This window comes from Natator depressus, chromosome 2 (assembly GCF_965152275.1).
Source record: "Natator depressus isolate rNatDep1 chromosome 2, rNatDep2.hap1, whole genome shotgun sequence".
In the NCBI taxonomy this organism is placed as follows: domain Eukaryota; kingdom Metazoa; phylum Chordata; order Testudines; family Cheloniidae; genus Natator; species Natator depressus.
Window position 1 is genome coordinate 188,268,606 of NC_134235.1, and position 19,875 is coordinate 188,288,480.

Below are 19,875 nucleotides of genomic sequence, written 5' to 3' on the forward strand. Positions count from 1 at the left end.
ATGCAATATTCAGCTGCCAGAAATAACATAAAGAGTATAATGAAACGATGGGTTCCACCCTGTATTTGGCTGTGACACTCTGAGTACCTGTAGAAAAGCTCCGAGGAGCTCAAAAGCATGTCTCTCTCTCACCAACAGAAGTTGGTCCAGTAAAAGATATTACCTCACCCACCTTGTCTCTCTCATAAAGAATGTACTTTCTTCCAGTTTGTTGTTGTTGACTCCCTGGTTAAAGCTGGGAAAGGGAAACTGGGAGAACTCTTGTTTTGATTCCCAGTGCATGATTCTGAGCCTAGAGCAGGAGTGAAATAAAGCCAGACTGTGCAGTGCCCAGACCAGCGCTTGCTGACAGAAAAGACAAAGTGGTTTTGGAAACAAACAACGCTCCGACTGTTTGGACAGTAAACCAACTCAAGGGGGAAAAAATGGCTCCCGTCTATGTCCATCTGGCTCCCACTGGATTTCTGTGTCTAGCTGTTCTACTACCCCAGATGAAATGAAACTTTTCAGACAGTACTAAGGCTGTTTAGAGAATAAAACCAAGTATGGCTTGGCTTGATCTTTTTAAAGCCACACATATGATACATGGATTTTGTTGGCTATGCTCTTCACATACAGCATTTTCATCCTTGACCGAGGCCGGTAACAGCAATCAAATGAAGTAACTACAGTACTGTGCATGACAAGAAATGCTCTGGGCCAGATTCTCAGCCCACCTGTGCCAGTGGCACAGCAGGGATGGAGGGCTGCTTTCGTGACCCATAAGATGGCCACGTTCCTGCTGCCGAGACAGCACTATAAACAGACAAGATACAACCAAAGAACGGGGGAAGGAGACAATGAAAAGAAATAAAGTAGTGCCGGAGTTTGGTGTGTATCAAACCTGTTAGTTCCAGATTTTTGTGGGTGTCTTTTCTCTGTGGAGGTGAATAGTTCACGGCTGGTTTCATGGAAGAAGCATATTTTAAGGAGGGACCTGAAGGAGTACATGTGGGGAAGCTGAGACTTATGGGCTGATCCTGATCCCACTTAGACAAGCATAACTCAGGAGTAACGGCATGGGCAGCAGTAATATTGCACCAATGTTTCTGAGCTCACAGGGCCAAACTGTGAAGCCCATACTCCCACTAGTGAGCTGCTATTCAGTGTCAGGACCACAGGACAACTCATGTGAGTAACTGCTCAACAGACTGAGTAAGGGGTTGGGGCCAGATGCAAACACTCGTACTCACACTGAGCAGCAGCTTACCCCACAAGTGGTCCCACTGAAGTCAATGAGACTGTCTGTGGAGTAAGATGCTACCCAAATGGAGAGAGGGGATCAGAATCTTAATACCAAGCCTTAGTTTTTTTAGTAAGGGTTAAACTGTGACTCGGGGAGTAAGAACTTGCAAGCCTGTGCAGACATCCAAAGCTTGGGTCTCGGTGCATGGGAGTAAACACGTGCTGTGTGCCCACTTCTCACCCACCTGCTCCAGGCAGGGGGTCATAGGCAGAGCTTTGGCTCTGCCCTTCCTGTGTCTCAATGGCCAGGGCACCTGAGCCAGCACAGTGTGTGTTGGGTATAGGCCTGCAGAAAATTCCTGCCCCACTGGAGCAAGAGAGAAGCAGGGCAGGAACTGTGAACAGAGCACAGGGGTGTATTTGAGTCATACTGCCTCCTGGGGTACTTCTGGGCTCTGGCGGTGTATGCATTGTTCCTTGCTCCAGACTGTGCTCACATCACAATATAGGCCTTTAATACCAAGTCTTGGGCAATTAATTCAAGAAGCTGCCAGTAATCTAGGACGTTACGTTCTACTTTCCAAAGCGATGCGCTCTGGAATGCCTTCCCCTGAGCCATATTCCTCTTGGAAAGGACAGGGCAGAGATTCATCTCTGGAACGAGTCATAAGCATTTTGCTTCTTAGACTCTGTCTGCCCTCCAGCTTATGTCGGCAGAACTTGTTGCTCCGGGGTGTGAATAAACCACCCCCCTGAGTGACATAAATTACACCAACATAAGCGCTCGTTTGTACAGCTATATGTCGGCGTAGCCATGCTCTTATTTTCACACAATAGGTAGATCCCCAACTGATGTGAACTGGTGTCACTACACTGTAATAGAGCTATGCTGATTTATTGGACCAGATCCTCAGTCGGTGCAACTTTGCTTTCCTTTATTTTCCCCTCCCCCATCTCAACTAGTGCTTCAAACAAAAAATAAAAGCCCATATTCAGATCTGATATGAGCACAGGCAACTCCGTTCGGGTCACGGGAACTTTACCCACTTGCAACAAGTTTCAGATATTAAGGTGATGAGCGCTATACAACCCCCAAAGATAAATGGGTCTGCGTGTGGTCTAGGAACTCTCTTCATATGCAGTTGTTGTTCCTGTTCCTGGCAGCTTTAAAAAACTGAGTTTGGAGCTCAAAAGGAGCTGAGAAATGCAGGTGTTTTCATTTTTATATTTAAGTTTTTCTGAGGGTTCTGAAACGCACCAAGCAACATCTGCTTTTCCTTGTAGAAAGTGCGTGGAGTTACTGAAACTGTCTCCTTGTCCTGTTCCCTTCAGACTGAGGGCCTGTTTTTGCATTCAGAGGAGGACAGGAATTTCTGGAATGCGTATAGTAGGCCCAGTCCTGCAAAGTGCTGAGCCTCTCTTTGCAGGATGCTGAGTGCCTCTATTCTATTCTATTGGGGGTTGGACTAGATGACCTCCTGAGGTCCAACCGTGATATTCTATGATATTCCATGATTCCCTTTAGGAGCTGAGCGCACTCAGCACGTTGCAGGATCAGGTTTGCTGTGTGTGTTGCTGTTTCTGTGTAAGGGCTGTAACAGCAGGAGAGTTATGAGATAGAACTCAGACACTAGGACTGCATCAAAACCAAGAATCAGCTGTTTCTATTCAGCCTGATTTGTGCAGCAGAAAAACAGATGGTTCTTACCTTCAAAAGGCTTTTTTATTTTCCCGTTGTTCCAAATCTTTTCCATGTGTGATTGTAAAGGTGGGGCTTGGGCATAGCATTGAGGCAGCCTTGCATCTGGGCCTCTTCCCTTCTTTCCTGAAAAAGTACACTACTTTTCTTCTTTGTTCTCCAAGTAAGGGGATTGGTCCTGCTTTTGGGGATTGGTCCTGCTTTGAGCAGGGGGTTGGACTAGATGACCTCCTCAGGTCCCTTCCAACCCTGATATTCTATGATTCTAAACGACTTACAGATGGGAACCCAGAAGGATTCTGATTGAAGGGTCAATAGCACCAGGTCCTGCCGGGTCCTGGAGACCTCTCTGCCCCACTTTGTGTGTGGGTCTCTATGTGGAAATAATCATTCATTGATAATTGCATGGCTCTTTCTAAAGAGTGGGCCTGATTCGCCTCTCACTTGCACTGGTGGAAATCAGACTGAAGTCAGTGGAATTACACTTACGTCAGACTGACGGAAATGAGCGAAGAACCAGGCTCCACAAGTACCTTTTGCTGAACTAAATGATATTTCTATACGAGAAGCCAGGGGCACGGCCAAAATTTGCCTAAGTAGGGAGACCAAGAGGTGCTGATTTTTTTTTTTTTGGCGGCTGGGGGCTTGTCTCCCTGGAACGAAGCACATGATGGGTAGGTTCAATGGCACCTAGGAGGCACTCCCATCCCCAGGGGCACAGGTGGAAGCTCCCTCCATTGCACACAGGCATGGGGTCTTCCCCTTCTAAGGAACATCATCTCCTCAAGACCCCACAGCCCTGGCCTCCTCCCACCTTACCCAGACCAGGGGCCCTGCCTTGGGCTGGGTGGTCCCCAAGCTGGATCAGCGACCTGTAATGCTTCAGCAGCTCTGTGTTGCAGACTCAGCCACCCTCGCAGCCACGGAGGAAGCTCAACAGGTTGCCCTGGCTCTATGGCTTCATGCTGGACTGAGGCAGATCCTGCGCACACCAGCCACCCAGCTGGGGGAGTAACTGGGGGGTTGCTGAAGGGAAAAGGGATGTTCTCTGCAGCCCCTTGTGGTGTGTAGCTCTCAGGGGTTCAAACCCTGGACATGCAGGCCGGGGGGGGGCCGAGGAGGATGGACTGGGCCCCCTTATTGCACCCCTGAGAGAAGCAATTAAGTAAGAGCTCTAAGGTTTAATCACTCCAACTGTGCTCTCACTCGTTCTTGTCAGCAGCAGGAAGTCTGCCTAGTTCTTGGTACGGAGACGTCCAAGGAAAACTCATGGTGCTGCTGGAAATGGTGGTGGTGATTCTGTAGCTCCTGGAGGTGAGCACTGATCCCATGCCCCTGGATAGCATGAAAGGGTGATGTGCTGTCCTTTGGGTGTGACATAAAACTGAGGGCCTAAGTGCTTGTGTTCAGTGAAGCTTCCACACCACTTTTCATATGAGTAGGGTTACATTAGCCCCAGGACCCTTACCAGAGTCCAGCTTGAGGAATTACGAGTGCAGAACAGCAGCTTCATTCCACCCCAGAAGTGGCTGCAATTCAGAAACGAGTGCTTTCCTAAATGGAGAGTACTTTTAACATAGCTCTGCGTGAACATTTCAGCTTTTTGCCACATGAACGCCTAGAAGCAGAGCCAGCTGCTGTCTCCAATGCCCTTAGCTTATTAGCTCCGATTTCAAGCTTTTCTTCATATAAACCGTTTCTTATCTCTACTCTGGCTCTATCATGCTGTTATGTTTGCCTCGATAGGATTGTGTTTCCAAAATAAATAGTTCCAAAGATAGAATACAACCAAACCCCATTTTCTGTCCATGTTATGCCATGTCACATCACAGTAAGAATTCTTTGTCCCAAGCTTTATAATTTGGCCTTGTATCATTTCTTTGCCTAGAGTGCTGATCCCTGGCTTCAATATCCGATTTATGTGAAAGTTTGGCTGGATATGCGAAAGCATGTTTGTTTTAAAGTTGATTTTGTTTCCAGTATAGCAATTTGTTTCAAACTGTCTAACTTTTCCCAGGCAAATTGAGTCAGGCTCTCTTTTACTGTAACAACACATCTAAACATATTAGACTGTTTCAAATGTCCGGATTTCAATGGCTGCCCTAGTAGGGTGACCAGATGTTCCATTTTATAGGGACAGTCCCGATTTTTGTGTCTTTTTCTTATATAGGCTCCTATTATCCCCCACCCCCTGTCCCAATTTTTCACATTTGCTGTCTGGTCACCCTATGCCCTAGCAACAGTTCATAGTGTTGCCTGCTTAAAGAGTGTTGGAATCACTGCCATGCTACCTACAGGCTTGTATGTACATTGCTTCCCTCTGTTCACTGGAACCAAAGGTGCTCAAGTGTCTCTGAGTGCCCAGCTCTCTAGTGGCTAGCCTATGAAAAGGCTATTTATTCGCACTGGTTTTGAGTCACAGGGGTCCATGCAAACCTTTAAAAAATGTTGGTTTCTATACGTTTTCACTTGCCCACCCCCTGTACTCGAGATTCATTTGTTGCTGTTGTGTTTTGTTTGTTTTTTTGCACTCCCCATGCAGACCCATTGAGTTTTGCTTGATCTCCATTCAAAACCATATTCTAACTCAGGTTCATTTGAAATGTAGACCTTGGTTTGCCAAAAGGTTTGCTGAACATGGACCAGCTCCAATTGTTAGCCCTACTCCTAGTAACAACAATGGAAATTCTCACTGATCTCCTGTGTGAGAGGTCTGTGTTTGGAACAGTGAGTTTTGAGTTCTATGCCACGTGGATGTGGTTTAGCTAACAGCTGTAGTTTCTTTCACACAAAGTAATATGGTTTTCTTTTGCATGATTTCCATATAGCGATGGCTTTGTAGAACTGTAAGAATTTCTGCAGTTCATGTGAGTTCTCAGTGGATTTCAGGGGGTGTTCTAGATTATTATTATATTTTGGAATTCACTTCTGAACCATTCCCAGGACCTATAGGTTGAGATTTTCAAACGAATTTCAGTGGGGTTTGCTTAACTCTCTTATACTCTTTTGGAAATCATTGCCACAATACCAGTGCGCTGAGCTACTCCTAGAAAATCTTTCTTTCTGTAGGAGGGAGAAATATGGTGATAAGTGGGGACAGAAAGTTATACAATGTACCAACCTTCATACCAGGAAAGTTCAAGTCCAATGCAAATGAGACCGTGGTCTCAGCTTAGTCCCCAGTGAATATTTCTGTGCACTGCAGCATGAGACAAATGCACAGCTAGCATAGATAAAGGAGGCCCAGTGCTGTAATACAAGGGGTTATTTCAGGCCAAGGCCGAGCTGCATAAGCTAAGCAACGGAGAGTAATGTGCATAGCATCTGCTCACAATATTCCCATCTCCAGCTTACACTTTTTATCAGTCTCTTATGAGCCTAGAAAACACGGCTACAAAGAAAAAAGATCTGTCTTTGTACATAAAGATGCATAAAACAAAAGTTGGTAGTCTCCCTCCATACACAATTCCCTGCTGTTGGTTAAGCAGCGATTTTTCAGGCTCCAAATATAGTAGATCAGCCTTGAATCCCTGCTACGTACAAGACAGATCAACTCCCAGTCTTTCCCTTGCATATCCCAAACAAACAATGCACCACTAAGAAGCTCTATCAAAATCATGCCAAGTCAAACTGAACTGTGAAATATATTTCAAGTGTGGAAATGCCAATGGTTTAATCAACACTTTGTGGCAATCTCTGTTCCTGTCGTCTTAGGGGACTTGTTGACAGAGTTTTTGTACTACTTGAATTAAATTAGTTTAAAACTGATACACTTAAAGAAGTGCAGCCCTCTAGTTTGGATGCAGCTATCGTGGTATAAAAGTACTTCTAGTGGTATAGATTTTTCCTGTAAATTGTGTGTAGACCAGCCCTAAGGGCAGGGCTGGCTCCAGGCACCAGCGAAGGAAGCAGGTGCCTGGGGCGGCCAACAGAAAGGGGGGGACTGTGTCCATGATTGGGGCAGCACGTCCGCGTCTTCAGCGGCAATTCGGCGGCGGGCCCTTCACTCCCTCTCTCCCTCTTCAGCGGCAATTAGGCAGCAGGTCCTGCTTCTTTTTTTCTTTGCCGCTTGGGGCAGCAAAAAAGCTGGAGCCGGCCCTGCCTAAGGGTATAGTCCCATTCAGCAGAGGACTAATTTGGAAGTGGTAGTTTGCTGGGGAAAAGAAAGAAGTGAAAAGAACTTAAGATCCTGGAAAGAAGGAGTTAAGGCAGAGGAGAAAAGTGTTTGTGTCTTTCAGACTCACAGGAGTGAAAACCATATTGTGAAATAAAACAACAGCAAAATGCTTTTCATGTGTGGATACCTTTATAATAACTGACATGTGGCTATACAGCAAACTCCAGCATTCCCTGTGCGGACTGTTGTTGTCCCTGGCTGCATCTGGGCTTTTCATAAGACAGCCTGTGGTGTAGTCTTAGGCAGCGAGCCCTGCCAACTCCGCAGCCTTTAGGTCAGGAGGCGAAAAGAAACAGTGCATTGTGACTGGTGAGACTCAGCTCACGAGAAATGGCCAAACGAGATGTGCTCCTGGATATGACTTTCAGTTTGCTTGGCGGAAAGGGGCATCTTTCATTTTATTTGGAACCATATATTCCCATATCTACTAGGCAATAATAAAGAAATGTAAAATGATTGTTGCACTGCTAATTCTGTTCCTCAAAATACCAACTTGTATCATCTGAGAAGTGCCTGGTAACTGTTGTAACACTGCAAAAATCTTGTGATACTCTTGTCACCCCATTAGTCGTATAGAAGTGCTCCAGTTAATGCCCAGGACTCACTCTCTGACTGTGCAAACACAAAGGCTGCGATTCTGTGCTACAGCTCCAGGAGATGCAGTACAGCAATGTTCAGCCCAGGGTGCAGCCCCCTAAGTAGAGCAGGGCATATGGGAACAGCTGTACTTCACAGCACTGCCCTCATGTAGGCACTCCTGCTCCCAACACACCCCTTCCTGCCCTTGGCTCTGGCCTGACACACCCCGAGGCTGGAGTTTGTGAGGGGGCCTATGCAGGTCAGCCTTCAGCACTCCTATACTGTGCAGTGTCCAAAGAATTCTCCCAGCCAGCTTACGGACTTTTTATAGCCTCTGTACAATAACCAAAGTGGAAGGAGAAGCCCTCCCCATGGCTTCAGATTGCAGTCTGAATACCAATGCCCCCAGGCCCAGAACGAATGTACCTTCCTTTCAGAACTGAATTTACAAGAAAGTTATGCTAGGCAAAATTCCTGTTTGCCTAGCCCCTGCAGTGTATGCTGCATAACTATATATGTAATAATATTCAAACACAAACTAGCGATGGACAAACCTTAAGTGGCAACAGCTAGACACAGCTCCAGTTTCTCATGGTCTGAGGGTGCTCAGACATGCGTTGTGAGTTAAACCTGTAACAAAGATATGAGCTATCGACAAAATTTGGATCCAGATCCAAACTTCCTCACCGCTTGAGAGTGTTCATAGCCAGGGATTTAATTCAGGCACCTCTACTCACCACAAACACAACATGTATTCTATGTAAATATACCCCTTACTGTGTATACATGTGCAGAAATCTGAAACCAAGAATTCTGCTTACTTGCCCCGTTCCAATTCCTGATTTCCTCCAGTGCTTATTCAGCTAAATAGTCATAAACATAATGAGGATCCAATTCTATGAGAACTGGAAGTCAGTGCTTTTCCTCAGCCTAAGGCAGGGGTTCTCAAACTGGGGGTCAGGACCCCTCAGGGGGTTGCGAGGTTATTACATGGGGGGGTCACGAGCTGTCAGCCTCCACCCCAAACCCCGCTTTGCCTCCAGCATTTATAATGGTGGTAAGTATATAAAAAAGTGTTTTTAATTTATAAGGGGGGTCGCACTCAGAAGCTTTCTATGTGAAAGGGGTCACCAGTACAAAAGTTTGAGAACCACTGGCCTAAGGCATGTTGATGTGGCTTGACCAGTAGGAATATAGAGTTTCTGCCGATAGCCACACCAATTTATATGGAACTGCCCAGATTTTCAGCAAGTGGGAATAATGGATCATCACCATGGGAACTTGTGATGGGTTGTCCTCCCCACATAAGGCTTGAAGCAATTAAGGTGGCTAGGTGGGTCAATTAACTGCCTCGGCTACAGCCGTTGATACCACACGAGGCACTTTTTCCACAATGACAGGAAGAAATTGGCAACTAAAAGCAGAGAAGTTGCGAGGCTGCTGGGTACCGCTGCTGTGTATTTATCATTTAACAAGATGTACGTGAGGTTGTCCCAGAAAAACATCTGTACTAAGAGGGAGTTAAGATTGAGAGTGTGTATCAGTACGATAAGGGTAAAAATCATTCCATGGATGTTGTACTATCACTAAACCAAACATTACTCACCCAGGAAATTCAGAGTTAAGGTTACACTTAAAAGAAATCCAACCATGAGAAAGTGAGGAATGCAGAGGCATTCAGAGCATCCAGACAACCGTAATTCTGCCCTGTAGTGACACCAGGCAATAACCATATGACTATAAATGTTTAGTGTGAGATCCCAGATTGAACTGACTTTTAAAGACACATTAGCTATTTTACTTATTTTCCCCTCATGATGCACCAGCAGCAGAAGGAAATAAGTTATTTCCTTATTAGAACACGGAATCATCAGCTGCTTTGAACGATGTATGTGTATTGGGGAGTGTTGTGTGGGGTGTCTCAGTGCTGATCTATAATGTGGCCAGAGGGAGCAGCACAAAATGCAGTCCCATTGATCTCAGTGCAGCCCTGATTTAGGCCCCAATCCTGCTGGCACGTGGGCATGCTTAACTCTACTCCTGTGAATGATGGTCCCATTAAGATCAATGTGACTGCTTACAGCAGTAAAGTTAAGCATGTGCATATATGTTTGCATGATCAGGGCCTTAGATACATGCATGGCACTAAAATGAAATGGGGCTATTATTCTGGTGAAAGAACAAGTGCCACTGAATCTGAAAAGGGTCACTTTTATGTTGAATAACCTGTCCCCATCAAAGTCACTGCCAAAACTCTCAGAGGCTTGAAGGCCGGGGCGGGATTTCACCCCATGCCAGAGGATAGGAGTGGGAAGTGTGGACTGGTGGAATGCAACAAATCACACTCCATTGCACAAGGAAAGTCAGAGGAGCCCTTTCTACTGCTTTTCTCATCATGGCAAAATAAGAATAATTTCTCGGTTTCTGATTCAGTTCTTTCTTGGACCTCCAACAACCTACCATTCCTCAGTCTGAGCTTATTCTCCAGGTCACTGACAAACAGATGCCTACAACCTCGGCACACAAGGCACCTGTTTTACCATTTTTTAAAATATAAGAATTCATTTACTGCACAATTACAAACAGTGACTAACGGCAATGACATCTTTAATCCTTTCTTTATTGTTCTCCAATTTTCTAAGTGAATTCTGTGCCAGATTTCCAGCCCTAGAGTGGGACATCCTCTATTCACAGAGTAGGAACAGCACAGATGGAGGCAATACGCTTCTGAAGCCCTTAGAGGAGAGGAAAGTGATCAGGAACAGTCAGCATGGATTCACCAAGGGCAAGTCATGCCTGACTAACCTGATTGCCTTCTATGACCAGATAACTGGCTCTGTGGATGAGGGGAAAGCAGTGGATGTGTTATTCCTTGACTTTAGCAAAGCTTTTGATACGGTCTCCCACAGTATTCTTGCCAGCAAGTTAAAGAAGTATGGGCTGGATGAATGAACTATAAGGTAGATAGAAAACTGGCTAGATCGTTGGGCTCAACGGGTAGTGATCAATGGCTCCATGTCTAGTTGGCAGCCGGTATCAAGCGGAGTGCCCCAAGGATCGGTTCTGGGGCCAGTTTTGTTTAATATTTTCATTAATGATCTGGAGGATGGTGTGGACTGCACCCTTGGCAAGTTTGCAGATGACACTAAACTGGGAGGAGTGGTAGATACGCTGGAGGGTAGGGATAGGATACAGAGGCACCTAGACAAATTAGAGGATTGGGCCAAAAGAAATCTGATGAGGTCCTGCACTTAGATGGAAGAATCCCATGCACTGCTACAGACTAGGGACCAAATGGCTCGGCAGCAGTTCTGCAGAAAAGGACCTAGGGGTTACAGTGGACGAGAAGCTGGATATGAGTCAACAGTGTGCCCTTGTTGCCAAGAAGGCTAACAGCATTTTGGGATGTATAAGTAGGGGCATTGCCAGCAGATTGAGGGCCGTGATCATTCCCCTCTATTTGACATTGGTGAGGCCTCATCTGGAGTACTGTGTCCAGTTTTGGGCCCCACACTACAAGAAGGATGTGGAAAAATTGGAAAGAGTCCAGCGGAGGGCAACAAAAATGATTAGGGGGCTGGAGCACATGACTTATGAGGAGAGGCTGAGGGAACTGGGATTGTTGCATCTGCAGAAGAGAAGAATGAGGGGGGATTTGATAGCTGCTTTCAACTGCCTGAAGGGGGGTTCCAAAGAGGATGGATCTAGACTGTTCTCAGTGGTAGCAGATGACAGAACGAGGAGTAATAGTCTCAAGTTAAAGTGGGGGAGGTTTAGGTTGGGTGTTAGGAAAAACTTCACCTTCACTAGGAGGGTGGTGAGGCACTGGAATGGGTTACCTAGGGAGGTGGTGGAATCTCCTTCCTTAGAGGTTTTCAAGGTCAGGCTTGACAAAGCCTTGGCTGGGATGATTTAGTTGGGGATTGGTCCTGCTTTGAGCAGGGGGTTGGACTAGATGACCTCCTGAGGTCCCTTCCAACCCTGAGATTCTATGATTCTATGAATGCAACTCCCCACGCTGCCCAGCCTCCCATGGAGGAACTACCTCTAGAGATAAGAAGGTAGATCATTCTCCATGCCCATTCAGTCCTTGGTCTGTTGGCTGGGATTGCCAGTTAGGGGACCCATATTACTATTGGGCTCTGCCTACACTACGAGCTGGGGATGGGATTCCCCTGCTTGTGTACAAGTACTCTCATCGAGCTAGCTGTCGCATAACTAGCAGCATAGCTGCAGTAGCCCAGGTAGAGACAGTGGAGGCATGTCTGAGCCATGCTGAGTACAAGCCCGCATGAAACCAGTGGGCACATGCTTTGCATGGCGCAGCTGTGTCCCTGCTGTTGGAACCAGTGCTACCATGGCTACATGGCCATTTATACGTGTGCTACTTTGATGAGAGCTACCCCGCTTTTGTGCACATGAACAGGGTAATCCCAGCCACAGCCCATAATGTAGACGTAGCCTTAGTGTCAAATGTGATGTGGGAACTGGGCGAACACCACCTTTCACATGGGCCAAAAACAGTCTCTAGGAACCCGGGCAAGGTGTAAACAAGCACTAAGTCATCTAAGAATTTCTATTTCATCAGTGACTGACTCAACCAAAAAGGTGAGGTGAATAAAATTCATTTTAATGATCATTCATTTTTGTTGCTTAAGCTTTTAATACTAACTGTTTACCATGAAAAATGCATCAACAGTAATGTTTTTCTACTTTGTTTCAGTTATACGGCTAAACAAATGCCTGAAAATCTGTAACAGGTCAGCTTGTGCTCTGATTGGATTCTTTTTAGGATGCCTGTCAGGAGCCACTTGACATAAATCACACTTCAAGCATTTTTTAATCTTAGCAATCCTTCTTGTGCCAAAGGAGGCCCCAAAGCTGCAAACCAGCCAGCTGTGACAGAACTAGACCTTTCGAGAGAACACATGGAAGTGGGAGTTGAGTGCATTGCTCACCAAACCAGGCATATTCAGAAACACAATGAAGCTTTGATAAGTGTAAGCCTGCTACAGGAATATGTCAGACCTGCTAAGCAGATGGAGACCCTGTACTTAGAGACATCGGGCGGAGCTCTCCTGCTCCACATACCCCCATCCCATCTGAAGTGCAGCAGTTCTGCATTGCATTTTGATGTTGTGTCACATTGTCCCAAAGGAGGGGGTTACAACTGTCACTTGTTACCTTACAAAACCAATTGGTGAGAGAGCCTATACAATTATTAGTGTCCCTTCCTCAATACACACTTGGCAGGTGAGTCCATTTCCATTGCGCCAAAAGTAAAATACAATAGGAAGTTGGCTTGGTAAAACTTCGGGCTCAATCATGGACCCGCTCTGCATCCATGCAGGTGAGCTTGGGGTGTGAGATACCCCCTTCCGCTTCTGTGTTGGCTATCAGCGTTGGAGTCACAACAGCAGCCTCCTGGGGTCCCCTGCTCCCCGTCTCATACACATCATGGTGGTCATCCCAGTGTGGAGTGGGGAGCATGCTTCTCCAGGAAATGGAATGCCATAGCTTACTACTCCTATGGAGCCGGACTGAGTTGTGACTGAGTCACTGTCTGGTTCCTGCTATGCTGCCCCTTCATCTGGGCAACTGTAGGACTAAATACAGCACTCAGGGAGAGACACTGTCAAGTAAATCGGTGGGTGTGAGCTTTCCTTCTGATTTACTGTATGGGGTATGATGAGCAGAGAGGGGCCAGCTTGCTAAAGAGGCTGCTGAAGGGACCCAGGGCTGAATAAAAAGCACACGTCACTGAGGACTTCATTGCTGTAGCCAACTTGCTGCACAGCTCACAGAGGGAAACCAGTATGAGGAGGTGTGATACTTTGCTCGGTAAGGGGCAGGGAATATCTGGGCACAGAACAAAAGACTCAAAGTTAAATGCGGTAGAAATCTGCCTAGGGAGTAAGTAGTAGAATTGCTCAATTGCTTGGGTTAATTTTCTGAGATCCTGACGGAAACATTTTTAGGCTGTTCACAATTTATTGAGCCTTTTTGTTCTGTGTTCGTACAGTGCCTAGTGCAATGGGCTCCCGGTCCACAACTGGGGCTCTGAAGTGCTAACATATTACTAAGCATAATAGAAATATTATTTGTGCAAACAAATACAGATGAAATGTCTCTTTCCTTTAAGCTAACAGTACATACGGTTTTAAATTCACCACCCCTTTCTTGTTATTTAAAGGGTGCCATAGGCAGGAGTGCATGGCATTTTGCAGGTAAGTAAAAATGTGACATGCTCTTTATTACATGCCCATCCTATTTCTTCCTTTTTATTCATTTTTTCAAACACATATTTATTTGACATTTATTTAATGATACTAAAAATTGAGCCAGGAAAGAGGATGAGAGTGGAGATGAGCAAAGGAAGGCTCAGAAGAGTATTTTTAGGTGGTGTTTGAAGGAACGGGGTGAGGTTATGAGGCACAGAGGCCAGAGAGGATGTTCAGGTGTGAAAGACAGCATAAAAAATAAAGGTGTGGGGCTTCTTGTGGGAGAAGGCTTTAACAGGGACAAGAAGGTGAGCCAACTTAGCAGAACATAGGGTGTGCGCTGGAACATGGGGCAACGTGAAATTTTGATTAAAAAACTAGAAAGATATAAAATTAACAGGGTACACATTACATGGATTAACAGTTGGCTGATTGACAGGTCTCAAAATGTAATTGTTAATGGGTTATTATAATCAAATAGATGTGCTGCTTGGTCCCACAGAGAACATAAGTATAGCCCTACTGGGTCAGACCAAAGGTCCATCTAGCCCAATATCCTGTCTTCTGACAGCGCCCACTGCCAGGTGCCCCAGAGGGAATGAACAGAACAGGTAATCATCAAATGATCGATCCCCTGTCACTCATTCCCAGCTTCTGGCAAACAGAGGCTAGGGACGCCATTCCTGCCCATCCTGGCTAATAGCCATTGATGGACCTATCCTCCATGAATTTATCTAGTTCTTTTTTTAACCCTGTTATGGTCTTGGCCTTCACAATGTCCTCTGGCAAGGAGTTCCACAGGTTGACTGTGCGTTGTGTGAAGAAATACTTCCTTTTATTTGTTTTAAACCTGCTGCCTATTAATTTCATTTGGTGGCCCCTAGTTCTTGTGTTATGAGAAGTAGTAAACAACACTTCCTTATCGACTTTCTCTACACCAGTCATGATTTTATAGACCTCAATCATATCTCCCCTTAGCTGTCTCTTTTCCAAGCTGCAAAGTCCCAGGCTTATTAATCTCTCCTCATACAGAAGCCATTCCATAGCCCTAATCATGTTTGTTGCCCTTTTCTGAACCTTTTCCAATTCCAGTATATCTTTCTAGAGAATGGGTGACCACATCTGCACACAGTATTCAAGATGTGGGTGTACCATGGATTTATATAGAGGCAACATGATGTTTTCTGTCCTATTTTCTATCCCCTTCTTAATTATTCCCAGCATTCTGTTTGCTTTGACTGCTGCTGCACATTGAGTGGATGTTTTCAGAGAACTGTCCATAATGATTCCAAGATCTCTTTCTTGAGTGGTAACAGCTAATTTAGACCCAATCATTTTATATGTCTAGTGGGATTATGCTTTCCAATGTGCATTACTTTGCATTTATCACCATTAAATTTAATCTGCCATTTCGTTATCCAGTCACCCAGTTTTGAGAAATCCTTTTGTAGCTCTTCGCAGTCTGCCTGGATCTTAACTATCTTTAGTAATTTTGCATCCTGTGCAAATTTTGCCACCTCACTGTTTACCCCTTTTTCCAGATCATTTATGAATATGTTGAATAGGACTGGTCTTAGAACAGACCCCTGGGGGACACCACTATTTACCTCTCTCCAGTCTGAAAACTGACGTACCCTTTGTTTCCTATCTTTTATCCAGTTACCAATCCATAAGAGCACCTTCCCTCTTATTCTGGAGCAGTCCCACAGGCCCTAGACTATTTAACATTTTTACTGATGGCCTGGAAGTAAACATAAAATCATCATTGAAAGTTTGCAGATGACACAAAAGTTGGGGGAGGGATAAATAATGAAGAGGACAGGTCACTGATACGAAGTGATTTGGTTTTCTTGGTAAACTGGGCACAAGCAAACGATGCATTTTAATATGGCTAAATGTAAATGTATATCTCTAACGACAAAGAATGCTGGCCATACTTATAGGATGAGGGACTCTATCCTGGGAAACAGTGACTTTGAAAAAGATTTGGGGATCATGGTGGATAACCAGCTGAATGTGAGCTCCCAGAGTGATGCTGTGGCTGAAGGAGCTAATGCAATTGTTGGTTGTATAAACAGGGGAATCTCGACTAGGAGTAGAGAGGTTATTTTACCTCTGTATTTGGCACTGCTGTGACTGTTGCTGGAATACTGTGTCCAGTTCTTGTATCCACAATTCAAGAAGGATGTTGAAAAATTGGAAAGGGTTCAGAGAAGAGCCACAAGAATGATTACAGGATGAGAAAACATGCCAGGAGCTCAGTCTACTTAGCACAACAAAGAGAAGGTGAAGGGGTAACTTGATAGCAGTCTATGAGTATCTACTTGAAGAACAAATATTTAATAATGGGCTCTTCAATCTAGGTACAACTTTCAGTGTCTGGAAGTTGAAGTAGACAATTTCAGACTGGAAATAAGGTGCCCAGTTTTTAACAGTGAGAGTAATTAACCATTGGAACAACTTACAAAGGGTCATTCTCCATCTCTGACAATTTTAAAGTCAAGATTGGATGTTTTTCAAAAAGATCTGCTCTAGGAATTATTTTGGGGCAGTTCTATAGTTTGTGTTACACACGACGTCAAACTAGGTGATCACGATGGTCCCTTCTGGCCTTGGGATGTATGAATCTATTCAAAACAAGAATGAGACAGAGGCAAGGCAGAGATATAGAGGGATATGGTAAATACAGATCAAAGTCCTGCAATATTAGCAAATCCACCACTGAGGAGCATTCCTTATACAGTGGTAAGCTATGTCTGTCCAGATGTTCCTTTAAACTCTCCTGCTCTTCCACTGTCCCCAATAATAAGACATTATCAGTCTGCTGGTGGTTCAGTGAGGCATGTTTTGCAATGGCCAGGATGCTGCACAATTGCCTTTTTAATTAAAATCTCTGCCTTTTTCACTTTCTTCTACTCTTCAGGCCAAATTCAGCCCGGGTGAAGCCCATGGAATTACATCACAGCCCAGTCCTGTTCCCATTGATATCACTGGGGGTTTTCTACTGGCATTAGTGGGAGCTGAACTGGAGCCTTAGCGAGCGCTAACACAATATGATCTAAGGATACCATTTGCACTGATCAACCCAACTCCCTGCAGGACAATACATTTCATGAAGACAGCTTCTGCCCTAGCTCCCCCATGATGCGGTCAATAAGGTTGTCCTTTCTGACTCCACAGGCTCAGAGATCCTGGAGAAGAATGAGGCTGAAGAGACCACCTGTGGCTGGATTCTGCTTCTTGCTTGCCTTCTCTGTGGTGGCATTTACCAGTTTTCCTCTGCTGCTTCCGAACAGCTACGGGGAGTCCGATCTCCAGTTCTTGGCACTGGCTGAGCCACATGGGAAAGTCATCCGGCCCAGGCGTCTGTGGACAAACACCACTGCCTCTGTCCCCCAGTGGGCCAGGAGCTTTGACCACAGAGAATGGGAACCCTCTCCCCCTGGCACCGATCAGGAAAGGCAATCCTCACACCATCCCCAGTCTGCCCACAAGCCAAAGAACCAGCCAAGTATCCTGCGCCAACAAAACCACACACTGCTGAAAGCAAAGAGAAAGCACAAAGGAGAGATTAGGAAACATAACGTTGTTGTGAAAAGCTCTGAAGCCAGCAGTAAATTACAGCATGAAAACATTCCCCGCAGGACCAGTGGTGAGAAGAAAAGGGAGCTTAATACTCATTTTTCTCTAAAGAATACAGGGAGCAATGTTCATTTCTATATGCTGACAGGGAAGAAGGCAGATATGAAACCACAAATGGAGGAGGCCCCTTTCTTTTCTCCTTCACTCAGCAATAAAAGGGGTTTTCAGGAAGGAAAGCCAGAGGTTGCTTTACATCTTAAGAACCCTTTTGCAAGCCAGCCAGCTGTGGCACAGGACCGACACAAACCAGATGTGCAGGCAGCCGGCGCTGAGCCGCAGCATTCAGATTCAATTAAAGCCTTTATCTCGGAAGCAGATAGCAGGCAGCCTTTCAGAGGTGCAGCAGGCATGCAGAGACAGACAGGCAGTTACTCCCAGGAGCCTGGAGAGCCAGGAGATCGTTTCTGGGTGGGTGTGGCCACGCAGTTACAGACATCTGAATGGTGTATGAAGACTCCAGAAGATGCCCTTTCTGCCAAAGGGGAGGGCCACCTGAGGTTTGGTGAGAGGATCCCGCCTTGGTTTACTGCAGACGATGTGCAGAAGATGAAATGGCTGGCAAATAGCGAAGTGGTGACCAAAACCAGAATTCCTGCCCATGGACAAATCCTCAGAATCAGCCTTTTGGCCAGACAAGACACTTCCCCATCTGACCCTAAACGAGACTGTTCGGATGGGCTCTGTGGATTAATAAAGCGACCCAGTGACCTCTATGAGGTGCTAGCTTTCCACTTGGACAGAGTGTTGGGGCTGAATAGGAGTCTGCCTGCAGTGGCCCGCAAATTCAACAGTCCCCTGCTGCCCTACAAATACACCAATGGTGCAGCGAGGCCCATCATATGGTGGGTGCCAGATATCCAGCACCTAGCTGATGCCAACAACGACCAGAACTCTTTTGCAGTGGGGTGGCTACAGTACCAGTCTCTGCTGCAGCAGCGGTGTGGCATGGTGGATTCCAGGGCAGCTCTCGGAATAGCTCCATGTTTGAGTGTCCTGCACACAGAGTGGGCCAAACTGGCGCTCTTTGATTTTCTCCTACAGGTATGCTTGGTGGTGGAACAATCCCCGTCTCTCTTTTTTCTTCTCTTTAGTGTGTGTGTGTATCGGCATAGCTATAAGGCTTGTTTTAGTTAAAGTCTTGTTTCACAAAGTTGGGGAGAGGGGAAACCTGGGAAGGTCTCCAACTCTGGAGTGTAAAAAAAAAAAAGTGAGCCAAACAAACCCAGCAGAAGTGCACATTATTACTCTCATAATTCTATGTGTGTGCGGTGTTTGTTGTGGATGTGTCAATCCCAAGGTATTAGAAAGCCCAGGTGAGCGAGGTAATATCTTATATTAGACCAACTTCCGTTGATGAGAGAGGTTAGCTTTCAAGCTTATGCAAAGTTCTTCAGGTCTGGGAAACATACTCAAAGGGCCACCGCTTAATACAAGGTGGAACAGATTGTTTAGCGTAAGTAGTTAAAACGTGCTAAACAATCTGTTCCACTTTGTATTTAGCAGTGACACTCTGAGTTAGTTTCCCACACCTGAAGAAGAGCTGTGTATCTCAAATGCTTGTCTTGCTCACCAACAGAATTTGTTCCAGTAAAAGATATTACCTCACCCACCTTGTCTCTATAATTATACTTGGCATTAATAAAAGACTTTCAATAATCAAAATGCTTTAGAAGTATTAATTAACCCTCACAAAACCCCTGGGCGGCAGACAGGTAACCATTATTATTCTGATTTTATGAATGGGGAATCTAAGGCACAAAGCCAAATGACTTGCCGCAGGTCACACAGCATATCAGTGACAGAGCCAGGATTAAAACTCAAGAATGCCTGGCTTCCAGAATAGTCAAAGTAGCCTGTGCAAAGGTGTGTGTCTCCATCGAAGCTCATGCAGTCCTTCTTCAGACACTTCGCTGAACAGAACACGTCACAGCACAGTGAAAGCAAATGGGAGGTTGAAAGAGAAAGCAGAACGTAGGTCCCGATTGTTTGGTTTCCAAACCCAAATTAACATCTGAAATGAAAACTCACTGATTTTGTTTGTTTTCAGAGTAGGAAACAGTGTTTTTTTCCATGCAGATTTGTGGTTAAAATAGATCCTGGACGAATGTGCAAAAGTTTTTTTTAAATAGTCCTTTTCATATTCAAGTGGCATTCTCCAATTAGGATGATTTTGTAGTCTGTGTTATTGTAGGTTTATGAGGTCATAACCATGTGCAGATCACTGTACCACTACCCCATGGCTGTGAGTCATTTTGAATCAGATTAGTGGAGTTCACAACACCATTTGATAATCAACCTGTGACACAGGGCTCAGTCTTGCAATCCTTACTCAG

The 19,875-nt window shown here is 45.4% G+C and overlaps 1 protein-coding gene across 1 annotated transcript in view; it reads left to right on the forward strand.

Moving 5' to 3' along the window:
- Positions 1–19,875, forward strand: part of GASK1A (golgi associated kinase 1A) — a 54,295-nt gene that overhangs the window by 17,065 nt on the left and 17,355 nt on the right. The window contains exon 2 of the mRNA XM_074943289.1: positions 17,081–18,583. Coding sequence (XP_074799390.1) covers positions 17,081–18,583 — 1,503 coding nt within the window. The remainder of the gene's footprint in view (positions 1–17,080; positions 18,584–19,875) is intronic.